Source organism: Medicago sativa, chromosome 3, assembly GCF_051527215.1.
Source record: "Medicago sativa cultivar Bolivia chromosome 3, Bolivia_mono, whole genome shotgun sequence".
Lineage (NCBI taxonomy): Eukaryota > Viridiplantae > Streptophyta > Magnoliopsida > Fabales > Fabaceae > Medicago > Medicago sativa.
In genome coordinates, this window is record NC_140751.1 from 102,352,834 (window position 1) to 102,367,353 (window position 14,520).

The 14,520-nt window shown below is 35.0% G+C and overlaps 2 protein-coding genes across 2 annotated transcripts; one reads left to right on the forward strand and one right to left on the reverse strand.

The window, feature by feature from the left end:
• Positions 1–437: 437 nt before the first annotated feature.
• On the forward strand, positions 438–3,235 carry LOC146943098 (glycosyltransferase family protein (DUF23)). Its single transcript, XM_085757202.1, has one exon. It carries the CDS (start codon positions 794–796, stop codon positions 2,651–2,653), a length of 1,860 nt encoding a protein of 619 aa, XP_085613328.1. The 5' UTR covers positions 438–793; the 3' UTR covers positions 2,654–3,235.
• Positions 3,236–5,039: 1,804 nt separating this feature from the next.
• Positions 5,040–9,605, reverse strand: LOC146943099 (uncharacterized). Its single transcript, XM_085757210.1, has 9 exons — positions 9,259–9,605; positions 8,563–8,599; positions 8,319–8,397; positions 8,166–8,211; positions 7,974–8,072; positions 7,177–7,245; positions 6,721–7,087; positions 6,479–6,627; positions 5,040–6,290 (listed from the first exon to the last, which is right to left on the reverse strand). The coding sequence occupies exons 1-9, from the start codon at positions 9,553–9,555 to the stop codon at positions 5,448–5,450; spliced, it is 1,986 nt and encodes a 661-aa protein (XP_085613336.1). The 5' UTR covers positions 9,556–9,605; the 3' UTR covers positions 5,040–5,447.
• Between the last annotated feature and the right edge of the window lie 4,915 nt (positions 9,606–14,520).

A 14,520-nucleotide genomic window follows, 5' to 3' on the forward strand; every position in this document is an offset into this window, starting at 1 on the left:
CCTTTTAGAGGATGATGGTGATGATTCAGATGATAGCAACAAATAGCATTACCCACCATTTGCCATGCCTAAAAAGATGACTAATTTTAAGTGGGTGTTAGGAGCCAAATTTGGTACCAAAGATGAGTTCAAGGAAGCAATTACCAACTATGCTATCTACAATAGGACTTGTTTGAAACGATTCAAAAACTAAAAGGACTTGTTTGGGACTTTTGAAACTTAAAGGACCACTTTGGGAAAAACGAAAAACTTAAAGGGCCTTTAGATGCATTTGACCTATAAAAAATTACACCGTTAATCGATCATACATCATTAATCATGTTTAACTTTTAATGGTATGTGGGTCACAATTAAACTCCCTTTAAAATCTGTTAGAAGTAGTAGTATTAGTTTATAATTTTAATTAGTATTAGTATTATTGAAGGAAGGAAGGAAGAATAAAGGAAGATGGTGCAAGCACGTAAAGGTTGCTCCCTCGCTATTAGCTTTGCTTATGGAATCAGAAAAGTTGGTTTACATACAGATCCTCCACAACTATTTGACTTCTCTTTCAATATGCTATGCCACTCATCACCAATCACAATCAAATGATTACACAATAATAACATAAACATTCATATTCATTCGACAATTATGTGAGTAGTGTCTATATCTTTCATATTCCCAATCCATTCCTATTTATGAATAAAACTCAACACGAGTGCTGAATTAACTTCACACCATCCCCTCTCTATCTATCTATCTGTAACAAATAACAAATTCATCACACTTTCCACTCGATCATATAGAAAATATGAATATGAAGCCTTCTTCACCATCAGATTCCAATATTTCCATTAACAATTCAACAACAACATTCACTAGTAGTCCTTGGGAAACCATGCGACGAAAACCACGAACAACCCTCCTTGTTTCATTACTTGCTATTCTTTTATTTGCTGCATTTTCTCTTCATCTCTCTCGTGACGCCGTTTCGGGTTGGCGACCTGATTACGACCTAGATGATCGTCCAAGGAAGCTAAACGCAAAAAATCACGTTGTCGTTCATACCAATGCAAACAACAATAACATCGTCAATGAGTTTTCTCACCAATCACGTCGTGTTTCATCCATCAACTTCAAAAATTCATTCTCAACAGTTTCAGTTTTATTACCAGATTGGGAGATTCTTGTTCTCCTTTCGCCAAACACGCCTTTATCTTCTTCCGATGAATATAACTGCCTTTTCCGGAACAACCAAATGTCGCCGGCGAAATTCTCTGGTGTGTTACCTTTCACCAACCGTACAACGTTCAAGTGCGACATGCCGGGTACGGTTTGGCGTCGGAGAATATTTTCGCAACCTATGTTGGTAACCGGAACGTCGGAAAATGAATTTCAAAATCAATCTCCGGCACCGGAGCTTGTGAGGTGGAATTTTGTTGTGTACGAGTCTTTTTCAATGGAAGACGACGTCGTTTTGTTTGCCAAAGGTGTGAATCATCGTCAAGGGTACGACAGGCCAGCAACTGAGCTTAACTGTGTTTTCCAAATCGGAGACGGAATTCGCACCGCTGTTACAAGCTCCGTTCAAGAGATTTTCCGATGTCTGCATCCAGATCCGTCTGATTTGGGTTCGAATTCCAAAATCGGAGTTTCCCTCGAGATAATTGGAGAAAACATCGTGGTTCCGTCCGTAGCGTATTACACTCCCAGGCCCATTAAATTCCCCAATTCTAAGCCCGTAGCAATTCAACAGTATGGGCCTATGGCCCCCCATTTACAGGCCCAGCCCAAATATTTCCTATGTGCATGTACCATGGTTTACAATGTGGCGAAGTTTTTGAGGGAATGGGTTGTGTACCATTCAAAAGTGGGCGTTGAAAATTTCATATTGTATGATAATGGAAGCGATGATGATTTGGAGGGAATAATTAAGGAGCTTCGTGAAGAGGGTTATAATATAAGCACGTTGCTTTGGATTTGGCCAAAGACTCAAGAAGCTGGATTCTCACACAGTATTTTGTACTCAAAATCCAAAGCGTTATGCACATGGATAATGTACGTGGATGTTGATGAATTCATGTATTTACCCTCTTGGATAAATGGGACCCACTTCAATTCAAATGAATTGAAATCAATTTTACCGCGGGAGTACAAGGGTGGAGAACAAAGTAGAATTGGACAGGTGTCAATGATGTGTTTAGAATTTGGGCCATCAGGTCAACGACAACACCCGATAGAGGGGGTAACACAAGGGTACACGTGTCGGAGGAAAGTGGAACAAAGACACAAATCAGTTGTGTTGGTAGAAGCAGTTGATAGAAGTTTGTGGAATGTGATACATCATTTTCAAGTGAATGAAAAACAAGGGTTTAGATCGAAACAACTTGGTCCCGAAGAGGGTTTGGTGAATCACTATAAGTACCAAGCGTGGGTTGAGTTTAAGAGCAAATTTAGAAGGAGAGTGTCTGCTTATGTTGTGGATTGGAGACAAGCTATGAACCCAAATTCGCAAGATAGAACACCTGGGTTAGGATATGAGGCTGTTGAACCTAAAGATTGGACACACAGGTTTTGTGAGGTTAGAGATCAAAGGTTGAAATTGTTGACACGTGAATGGTTTGGATCATTCACGCATAATGGATATAGAATGGCTTGGCAATCTAGATGAGAATATTTTTTTGATTGCTTGATTCTTCTTCTTCTTACATAGCTTTTTGATTCGGAGGGGACAGATTCTCAACAAAAGTAAACATGGATGGATCAATACTATACATACACAGGAACAGTTGAAAACTATTACAGTGGGGTTCGATTGGATTGGATTGGATTGGATTGGATTGGGTGGATTTCATTATAGTGCTCTCATACATTCTGTTTTTCTGTTCCACTTTTTTTTATGCACGGAATAGAATTTTTGTTGTCGTCATTGTTCCATCTTGGACCAGTGTCACATTTTGTCCCCCTATAGTTGATACTAGTATAGGCAGATTTCTTCTTTGTACTGCACCTGATTTGGCGCTTCTTCATAAATGAAAGAGCAATGTTATATCTCTAGAAAAATAACATCAAGAATTCTTCAAGAATAAAGAATAGTCAATCACAATGCACTATTTACCACAATTCAAGGAGGTGTGACTGAAAAATAGGAAGTGGACAAATAAATCATCCAATTAAAATTTGCCAACTGTTGCCAACTGTGTCTTGAAAAATTCTTGAAGCTATTTTCCTTCTGAAGTAGCATTTTCCTAAATGAAATCCACCCCTCTCTGCACTTTGCTAGATTCGTTTACCCTTAATTCAATTTTAACTCTGTTCATTCATTATTTAACTAGCAATAGCAAACTATTTCATTTCATGATTCTCATGTAACGTGAAACACAGATCTAGCAAATGCATCACATATACCGACAATTTGCAAACAATAGTGTTTGTTTTTTATTGGGTTAATTATGTTTCTAGTCCCTATAAAATAGCGACCTTGTAAGTTTAGTCCCTACTTAATTTTAATAGCATTTTTAGTCCCTAATTTTGTTTTTCTGCACTGAGTATTAGTCCCTACTCAATTCAAATTTGTTTAATTTATGCTTAAACTCTTAAATTTTTGAACAATTTTTTGCAGACATGTTTAGAACATTACTAAAAGTTCGTCCGCAAAAAATTATTGCAAAATTTGATTTCTACATCCAGATTTTATTACTTTTTATCTTTAACTTTTGTCGTTTTAAAAAATTCATATTTAATTCATTTCATGTCAGAAAATTCTAAATTTTAATAAACGAACCTTTCATAGTGTTCTAATCTTGTCTCAAAAAAATCGTTCAAAAATTTAAGAGTTTAAGGATAATTAATCATTGTTTTAGCAGGGACTAAAATTATAAGTAAATTTTTTTTTATATGGACTAAAAATGCTATTAAAATTAAGTAGAGACTAAACTTACAAGGTCGCTATTTTATAGGGACTAGAAACATAATTAACCCTTTTTTATTTGTATAATGAAACACTGGTGTTTGTTTTATAATGCAAATTACATCGCTCTATGTGACCATTCATATGCTAATATTTAAATCCTTGAAAAAATATTTTTTTTTTTTGACAAGTGAAAAAATATTATTTAAATATTTATAGAAGTAATTTTATAAAATTATATGATGAATATTATTTCGGATTAGACCAAGACTCTATCCTTAATGAACTATTTCTGAAGGCCTAAAGACTGAAATCTTCTGAAACATTAGCATTGTTCATTTGCTCTAACTACAACGGTCAAAGAGAACCGAAAACAAGGATCCATGCGCCATATCCAGTACCCACGCAGAGTGTGAATGTTATCGTCTCCACGCCCTGTACTCCACACTGTAAGTATCGTTGTCCAGACTAGATGTGTACATTTGCTATCCTAAAATATCTACTCTTACTCGATCAAATATTAACTCGAACATCGAAGTCCTTGCGCGTATCACTCCACTTCGAAACAAATAGGATACAAAAAATCATTAACTATGACTTCCTTTTTTCTTTCTGAAACGGCTAAATTTTATTAAGCAAAACTAGATGTAACACACTTAAGAACGCAAGGAACAAGCAATTACATCCAATAAAAACACGGAAAGCCCCTAAAACATATAAATAAAACTATATTTCTTCTTCCTTAAAAAAAAATATTTTTTCTTCTAAAAAAAAAATAAAACTATTTTTTAGACAAGTTATCTCTAAAAAAAATTACAAATAATCCAAAACAAAACCTCTTGAATTTTATAAATGGGACCCAGGCTTTAAACTTTGTCAGTGTAAATAAAATAATCAAATTATGTACCAAAAAATAAACTAATCGAACTTTTAAAATCGAATCTATCTGTGTAATTTGAAGGCGCTATGCAATGACAAGTCCAACCAACCATGGGTTGTACTTTGTCAACAACAACATCAACAAAAAAAAACAAAATAAACATGTGCTGTACTTTGTTGTTAAAGACAAACATTGTTTTCCTCAAAAAAAAGACAAACATTGTGTTGTTACAGAAAGAAGCAAAAAGTAAAGTCGGAGAAAGTGAAGTGTCCAAACTGACGTAATGAAATAGTACTATTGAACATTTGGTGTCTCAATTACACTTAAGTCATATAGTCCTGAGCTTATACCAATCGATCTGTAAACATGGTACAGCCAACATCCATATTGAAGTAAAACAAAGTAAAGGCTCTACAACTAAAAAAAATGTAAGCCCAGCTTCTCAGAGCTTCTGATATCACATATGACAGAAAAATGAGATTTGGATCTGCCCATCTTATTCATCAACATGGGAATGTCATGTCATGAGAGGAAACAAAACACAAAGTAAAACTACAATAAAACCTACTACTATGTGACTAGGATCCATTGAACTTTAACTTTCTCCCTCATGACATGACATTTTCACGTTTGAAAATTCAATGAGAAAATTCCCATCTGAAAAATAATATATCATCATAGCTGCAGTGCAAGATTTGGCTGCAGCTGAGGACCAGTCTCCACATTGGAACTGTGCGAATTTGTTGCCCCTATTATCCCATTTAAGTCATTAGCAAGTGAAACAGAATTCTGTTTAGTGGGAACTTCTAATCCTTGCCAAGACGATTTTCCAGTAAGCCCTTGAGAAAATCTTTGTGGATCAAATCCAGATTCCAGGGCTAGTAAATTGTTGGAATCTGATTGACTTGACTTGTTAAAGAATTGAGCCTTGAGAGCTGTCTGATTTATATTTGTAGGTGCAATATGACCGGACAGGCTGTTTGTGGTATCCATGCCAAACATTTGAGGAACATTACCAGCATTTGAAGACCCGGTTAAGTCGGCAAGGCTAACCATTGTCATTTGAGGTGAAAAATTAGATCCTAACCGACGATTAGAGCCGAAATCATCAGAGTGCGCCATGGGTTCCTGCTGAATCCTTCCATGAATCATGGATTCGTTCCCACCACTAACACTGCTGCCTGGATTCATTTCGTTTTGGTAACTCGATTCTCTGTTTATCAACACGTCTCCACTTTGCAAGCCTGATGTATTTGCATGAGAGAACGTACTTGACGGAGAAGGAAATCTGCTTCTATAATCCTCTGGTACAGGAGTGTCTGAATTTCTCTCATCACGAACCGCAAAGTGATGCCTCTGTGACACATCATCATCAGATACCCAACCAGGACCAAATTCATGTCCTGGTGGCAAAGCACTGCTGATTTTCCTAGCAGCAACCTTCCAAACAACAGGACCAAGGTCTGCAGCAAAATGGGCTAGGCTTCTTGCATAGCTGTGCTTCACATGTAAACCAACCTGATATAAAGGAAAACAGTTCGTAAACTTCATTACCAATAAGAAAGCCTTTGGAACTATGAGACACTAACAGCAAGCTAGAGACAGTACAAGATTTTCAAACTAATATAATTCATTAAAGACAATTGTCTGCCACTCTCAGGTTGTTACAAAAAAGGACAATAAAAACGAGAAACAGAATTACGTACTGCAAGAAGCTGCTTGGAATTATCCTCAAATGCAGTCAATACTGGTGGTTCATTTCCTACAGCCACTGGATTTCTGTAAGTGTCACGCCTTGTCTCATCAACCGTGTACTGCTTCTTTCCATACCTTAACACGGCTTTTAAAACAGAAGCTGCAAGAAGAAGAAAAAAACATAATTTAAAGAATCATTCCAATAAATACAGAATTGGACAAAAACTAGAAAGGCATAGACATAGACTCTGACCTGGAAATTCATTCTCCCATTCAGACGTCCAACTTGTATAACCTCCACTGTTGTATTGGAGACCCCTGGCTGATGAATCTGTCGGCTGAAATTTGCTTACTGCTTTTCTTAGATTATAACCATTGGAGCCACTAGCCGTATCCCCGCCAGAAGCAAGAGTTGCATCAGAGAAAGATTCAGGAGCAGCAAACTCTATTGGAGACATGCCCAATGACTTTTTTGAGCGCTTGCCTGGTGGCCTTCCCCTCTGCACAATTTTGGGTTGTGGTGGTTCACTGTCATTATCATCATCCTCGTCGTCGTCATCATCACTATCTTGTCTCAGATTCTCAAAATCCTTCCTTGCTATCTCTTGCATTGCTCGGGCCTAAGAAAAAAGTCAAGTCTCTCTAACTTAGACACCACATTTAAAGAAGGAATGATAGTAAAACATATTGACTGCAGACTTCACCCAACCTGACGATGGTAAATAGTATCTGGTGAATTGTATAGCATTGCATTAGAGCATACCAAGAACACGTCATTCTGCAAAAACAAAGCAGCGGTGTGTTACAAATTCGTACAAGAGTATTAGACTAATAAGTACTCACAAATTAAACATAACACGAAAAAAATCTAAATCCACTAATCAGTGCCTTGAGTTGCCACAAATGTAAGTGGGATTAATTAGTGCAGATACGCTACAATGACCAGATATTTGACCTTTACCAAAAGTTGATGTAAAAAGCAATGTAATTAAAAAAATGCTATAGCACTATTGCATAGCGGAATTTGAACAAACTGATAATGTTCCACAATACGCTATTTAGTGCAAAACATTGTGAAATACCAATTTTGCAAACCTTCTATATACAAACTTAATGTACAGTATACACAATTCAGAAACATTGTGTATAGTTACATTCCGATTTCCATGTAGGCTATCAAATGAGTCGAATATTCAAATGAATGAATAATGGGGGAGAAGTAATTGTGTACGCTTGGATGATGGAATATGGCAATTGTTCGTAAATGTCAAACGCTAAAAACGAGGAAGTGGTGTCTTAAAGAATCGTGAAGTTACATTTTATGCAACATTATCTTAAAAAGATACTTCTTCTGTTTCAATTATTTTTCTCATTAATGAGAATATAAATAGATAAAAAGCGTGTAATCTAGAAAAGTAAAATAAAAGTCAATTGAACAAATGAATAGTAACAAGGTTGTCGAGCAAAGACAGAGTCAGGTAAACAGATCAAAATTGCAACACCAACCTCAAACTGTTCAAGGCTGATATATAATCCCCCATCCAATTTCTTCCTTATAGTTCCATAATCCATCGGGTTTTTAACGATATCATGATAATCAGGAAGCTGCAGCAAGAAAATATCATTGTCATAATTCAAGTGATAGGAATTGGGAGTACTCAAATACAATATATACAGTAGTATCATAAAAAAATTCACCTCTTCTGGATCCACAGGCTCAGAGAATACCTCATGTGTGTCCTTTCTACAAAATGGTTATGATGAACAGTAAAGAACAGAACTGATAAATTTCCAAACATAAAAGAAAACAAAAAACAAAAGAAGATAGAAAGAAACAAATAAAAGACACACTTTTGAAGTCTGTCAAGGATAAACAGCAAGAGCTTTTTGTCTGGCAAAGGTGTAGTGGGACCAGACATAACCTGCGAACCTGTCAACACACAATAAAAAAATCGCCATTAATATTCCCCCACTTACTTGTACACCCCCATATGTAAGAAGAACCCATTTGAGAAAAATGATTTCATAATTCATAATTCTTGTACAACAACAACAATACATACAATACAGCTTCATTATTCATAGTCATACATACCATGTTTACTGTCAGTCGCTTTCGGAACCTTTCCATCCTGCAAAAATCATTCCATCATCAAATCAAATGCCTAAAAAAGACATATGCGTCTGATTTTATATCACAAAATATCTACTTTTTACTCTATATAATCAATAATAAACTAAACCCACAAAGAAATTTATGATAATATAAAAAAGCAGAGTTTTTATCGAAAAAATAAAAAAGAAGATAATTTAGGGATAAGACAAATTGAAGCTTTTATGCATGTCCTTGCACCGAGTGAATAGACTCAAGCTTGAGATCTAGTGTACAGCCAATAAGGAATGCAAAAATTAAACATAACAACATGACCCACAGAAAATTTTCCCCCAAATTATTTAATTTAAATAAATATATATAAATATATCAAAACCTAAACGGTCAAACATATATCCAGTTTCCAAATTCAACGAGTATTCATTCATTCAATTCAATTCATGAAATAAAAAATTAAATAAATCATATTAAGCGCGAAATCCAAGAAATTTATTAAAAAAATTAAAAAAGTAATGGTATTTTGAAATTCTAACAGTATTCCGCGTAATTGAGAGAGGGAAATTGAAATTGAAAAGGTTTAAGGATAGAATTGATAATTGGATTAGGATTGGTGAATAGAGAGAGAGAGAGAGAGAGAGAGAGAGAGAGAGAGAGAGCAATGGAGAAACGGAAACTCACGTTTTGATCTGATCCGAGGTGATTAGGGTGAAATTGGGGAGTTTGAGAATTGGAGAATAATGTAGTTGGGTTTTGGAGATGAGAATTCAAACCAATTAAGAGTTTTTGTTTCTTTTGTTTGCGTTCATCTTCATCGTCGTTGTTGATGTTGGAATGGGGATTGTTGATTAAATTGGGGTTTTGTTTTTGTTGTTTTTTGAGAGATCGCTTTTGAAGATCCAACAGAGATGGACGACCCTTCTTCTTCCTCTTTGTCGTCGTCGTCGTCGTCATGTTTGTTTCAGATACCTCGCCCATTGTTTCCTCCTCCTTTCTCGCTCCCTACCCCAAACAAACACTTCTCTCTCCCCCTTTTCTTTTTTCTTTTTTATTAAATATATTTTTATTTTGAATTCTATGTGTGCCACTCACGTGACTGTATTTATTTTTATTTTTTTTTACCTTTTTTAATAAATATTCATGGAGTAAGTTTAATCGTTAGAAATCCACCTCCCAATCAACTGGGTTATGCTATTGGTAAGGTGGTGTATAAGTGGGTCTTGTAGTCCCTGACAGAGGCCTCCAATTGAGGGTTCCCCTTTCCTTATCTCTTTATCATGTGTACGTAAGGCTTAACATCCTTGATTAAGTACGTAAGGCTTAACATCCTTCATTAAAGGAGTTGAAAAGTGTGGTGACTTTTGAGACATAGTTATGTTAATAGAATCACCAGTTATATCTTATCTCTTATTTGTTTTTCAAAGCTCGCGAGCAAGACGTCGAGGCGATGAAAAATATCATGTCTATGTATGAGGAAGTCTCATGCCAAGTAATTAACCTTTAGAAATCTGAATTTTTTGTAGTGAAAATACCCGTGAAGAGTTGTGTGTGTGCGCAACTAATATACTATGAGTAACAAAAATAAAACATACCATTTTATTTTATGAGTGTCTTCATTTTACCCAATACACTTATTAATGAACTTGAAAAGATGATAAATTCTTTATGGTGGGGTCACAAAACATCAAATTATAGATGGTTCCACTTTTTTTAAACAAACTAACACACTTTTGTGTTTTTCTTTTGTTTTTGTTTTTGTATTTTTACACGAAGAAAGCATCTCATTGTGTCAGTAACAATATTAATAGTTTGGATACATGATTTCGAATAAACTTAACATATGAGTTTGTAAGAAACGAAAAGAAAGTACTCATATGATCTCTTATGATAGGAACAAAAGCATATTTGTCACTTTTTGTATGGCTAAAGCTATCAGCTAATCTTTTAGGCTTTGTTTGGGAGTTTGGAGGGTAGGGGAAGGTTTTTGATGGTTGGAAATATAGGGAAAAATGGTAAAATCTTTCAAAAAAATTGAAAGAATGATTTTTTTAGAGAGCGATAAATTAATGTTTAGGGAACCCCTAATATGCACCCTCTAAAAAGAGCTCCAGCCATGGTCCTCATAGTTCTACCTACTGCACCAGGTAATGTAATTGCTCTAAAATGCCCCTTTATTGGTTGGTGCCTGTATCTCCGTGGTCATTATTCCTTTATCATTCCCTCAACACACATATTTTTATTTTGCTAAGTTATAGATCTTAAAGCTGCATTATTTACGATTATGAGAAACCAGTTTTTAAAGAGAAAATAGACTATACACTACTCCTTCCCAAATAGCACTATTTCTATTGCATTAATTACTTTATTCTTTCCAAATTGAAAGCTTGACGGAAAATGAATTGAATCTGCCAGTTTTCCTTCTCACATGCTTGAAACAATTTACAACTTGTTTGAATTAAGAACTCGGAGTTTTTACCATATCTGATTTAAGAAGTTCTCGGCATAAATCAAAGGACGAATATAAATTGTATTGTATTTCTTTTTTAAGAGTAAGACCGGTAAACGGAACGGGAATGGACGACGGTGGATAAACTGATTATTTTTCCTTTCTTTTCTTCAATTTTCTGGAAGGGTGGAGACAATGAATTAATGTATAATAATGTGTTGTATATTATTTATTAATAAGTTAAAGAGTTATTAAACATAAAAACAGTTTTATCAAAATTAAGAAGGATACTTGGCAGGGGATTACATCGAAGATGACATACCAGGTGGAGAAGAAGTAGAGGAATATGAGCATAATAAAAAAAAATTAAACAGGCTATAGCAGGTTAAGTTGGATGTCCATGTTTAGACCCTTTAAAAAGAGGTCCATATTAGGGGGACCCTAATGTTTATGATTAATATATTTTAAATTTTAAAAATATTATAACTACATAGATAGATAAAATTTAAAGAATTCATGTAAACCCATCAAAATCCCCCAAAACACTCCTCCAGAACAATTTTTTAGTTTCCCAAATGATAAGGGTTTTGTATTATAAAGAAAAACGAATCCCCAAAACTCTTTCCTCTCAGTGTCATCCATTTCTTCCATTTGTTCCTTCCCTTTTTCAAACTTATCGCCTCTCTTCCTCTCCAAACTCTCAAACAAAGCCTAAGACTTTGTTTGAGGGTTTGCATGAGAGGGGAAGGAAGCGCTTTGCGGTGAGAGAAATATAGGAGAAAATTGATAAATCTTTCACAATTTTTGAAAGGATAATAAAACTCCTATCCAATACAATTTTTTAGTTCATCCAATAAGGAGGATTTTATATTTTGAAGAAAAATAAACTTCCAAAGCCCCTCCTCTCAATGTTCTCTATTTTTTCCATTTACTCATTCTTTTTTTAAACTCTCACCTCCCTTTCAAACTCGCAAACAAAGCCCATGAGTTTAACTCGAATATCGCATTGCCGAAAGACAACTCCTAAACTCATCGTAAATCATATAGAAGATTTTGAGCTTCACCTTCATCTACAATTATTATTATTGGTGAAACCCATTTTGTTTTAGCTAACATAAAGTTACCGCGATCATCACATTCTTAAACCAAACTCTATTTCTAGCTACTGAAAATGAAAATGAGGCATCAACATCACACTTGTAATGCTCTCAAAAAAAAAAAAAAACATCACACTTGTAATAATTTGCATCTGGTTTTTTCCAACTTGAGCTTACCCATTGTTGATTGTCCACATTAGGTCCTTTACGGTTATCTTGTGCATTTTTCGAGCTAGACAATAAATTTACACCGTTATCATAGACAAGTTTGCACAAAGCATGATCACTTCTTTAAATAATATCACTTGCTTGTTGCTTCTATATGGTCTAAAGCATACAAGCAAAGGTTGCTCGTTGTTTTTATTTAAAACTGCAAAATGTTAAAGATAGTGGCAGTAATCCCACTGCCAACATTCAAAACTTGAGATATTTGTGTCCAATTGAAAAAACGTGTATGTTATAATGCAGTCTCATTCGAGTGAGTAAGTAATTCTTACAAAATTATCAATGATGAATTACTTTTGGAGGAGTGTGTATTACCATAACAATCGACAATTCTCTTTTACTCGGACATTATCACTCAATGTTTGATCATGAAGCGTAACTCGATACACACTTTTAACTGAATACAAACTATACTTTTGAAGGAGCGTGTATTTTCCATAACAATCGACAATTCTCTTTTACTCAGCCATTGTTACTCAATGTTTGATCTTGAAGCGAAACCCGATATACACTTTTAACTGAATACAAACTACTAGTACTTTTACCATACTTCTGAATCCTTTTATCACGTGGGACCGATTCTAAAACACGTGTCTCTAACACTTGCGACACGTGATTAGAATTCAAGAGGCTTTGTAATAAACCAAAATTCCAAACTCTATAATCATGAATAATCACGTCAGAAACCGTACTCTTTTCTAAATTTGTGTAAGACATTCGGCCCACTTAGTGATACCCCCTGGCCAATTTTAGGTGATGTACCATCCCCCAGCCAATTTTTCTCCCACAGTGGATACTATTACTAGAACCAATACTCCACTTATAACCGCTTTGCACGATAGTTCTTGAATTCCATATATGGATTATCCACACAAATAGCCTTGAACATAATCCAAGGTTTGAATCAAGAGAGTCACTTTGCTAAAAATAGCCTTGAACAATTTAGTGATTAAATTATATGGATTAGTCGTTAATTTTTAAGCTTGTTCGAAGGCAAGGTTGAACACACAAAGATTCTTGAAGCGTAAACCACCATCATTCTAATGAACTCATAATCTTTCTCAAGAAATTTCATTGATACATTTGGATCGTTGTCTCTTGTGGTCTCACCAAAAATAATTTAACATTATTTAATATCATCAATATGTAAAAGGAAAATACTCATAATAAATGAAGGTGTGGCCTCAAACACAAATTTGAGTAGCATATTCCTCCATCCCTACGACAGACACTTGCTACTCCAGTAATTTATCTTCTTTTATACTCCAGCTTGGACGAATTCAAAACATTATGCGTTTATGCCAATCATAAAAGGTAAGGCAAGATACATCCCAGTACTTGGCACTTGTTGGATCTATAGTGTATTAGAAATAGAATTCCTAAAAGTTGCAATGACATTCTGCTGCGTAAAACTTTTTAGTATAAGAAGTGCCACCTCTTGTTGCTCATTCTTTGGCTAATTGGACGGGATCTTCAGATCGTCCAAACAACTCTTTCGATTTATGAGTCAAAAAATAATTGTTCATAATTGCACAAAAGAAAGAAAAAAAAAGAAAGAGCAATTATTAAATATTTTGGTATTTTTTATTATAAGATAAAATAAAATGGAAACCATGCTTTTAGATTTTTTTATTTTAATAAAATAAATCAAAACAGGGATATGACGAAAAAATAAAACAAACTAAATTTAACAAAAATAATCATTTTAGGGTTTGAATATATGAGAAGTATTGCCTGGTTGAATTACATGTTTTATATCAAAGAAGACTCAAAACACACTTAGAGTTATCTTGCTAGGGCCCAAATTTTTGAAAGAGACTGCTTTTGTGTTGTCTCTTGGTTCTTGTTTTTGAATTCTGCTCTTTACCCAAACGGTTTTGCTCATTCCCAAAGTAAATGACTAAAATGCTCCTACGCATGTTAACTCACGCTAGTGTTAAATCTACGTGAGTTAACTCACGCAGAGATTTACACAGAATTTACACTAGCGTGAGTTAACTCACGCTGAGATTTGCACTAGCGTGGGTTAACTCATGCTGAGAGTGAATGAGATTTGCACTAGCATGAGTTAACTCATGCTGCGGGAGTTAACTCACGCAGGGGCATTTTGGACATTTACTTTATGAACGAGCAAAATCGTTTGGGTAAAGAGCAGGATTCCTTGTTTTTCTACTG

Excerpts from the sequence above, each read along its gene's own strand:
- LOC146943098 (XM_085757202.1), top strand. The coding sequence starts at position 794 with ATGAATATGAAGCCTTCTTCACCATCAGATTCCAATATTTCCATTAAC.
- LOC146943099 (XM_085757210.1), bottom strand. The coding sequence starts at position 9,555 with ATGGGCGAGGTATCTGAAACAAACATGACGACGACGACGACGACAAAG. Across the intron at positions 7,246-7,973 it reads TCAGCCTTGAACAGTTTGAG|AATGACGTGTTCTTGGTATG; the intron begins GTTGGTGTTGCA and ends TTGTTTTTGCAG. Across the intron at positions 6,291-6,478 it reads ATTCCAAGCAGCTTCTTGCA|GTTGGTTTACATGTGAAGCA; the intron begins GTACGTAATTCT and ends CCTTTATATCAG.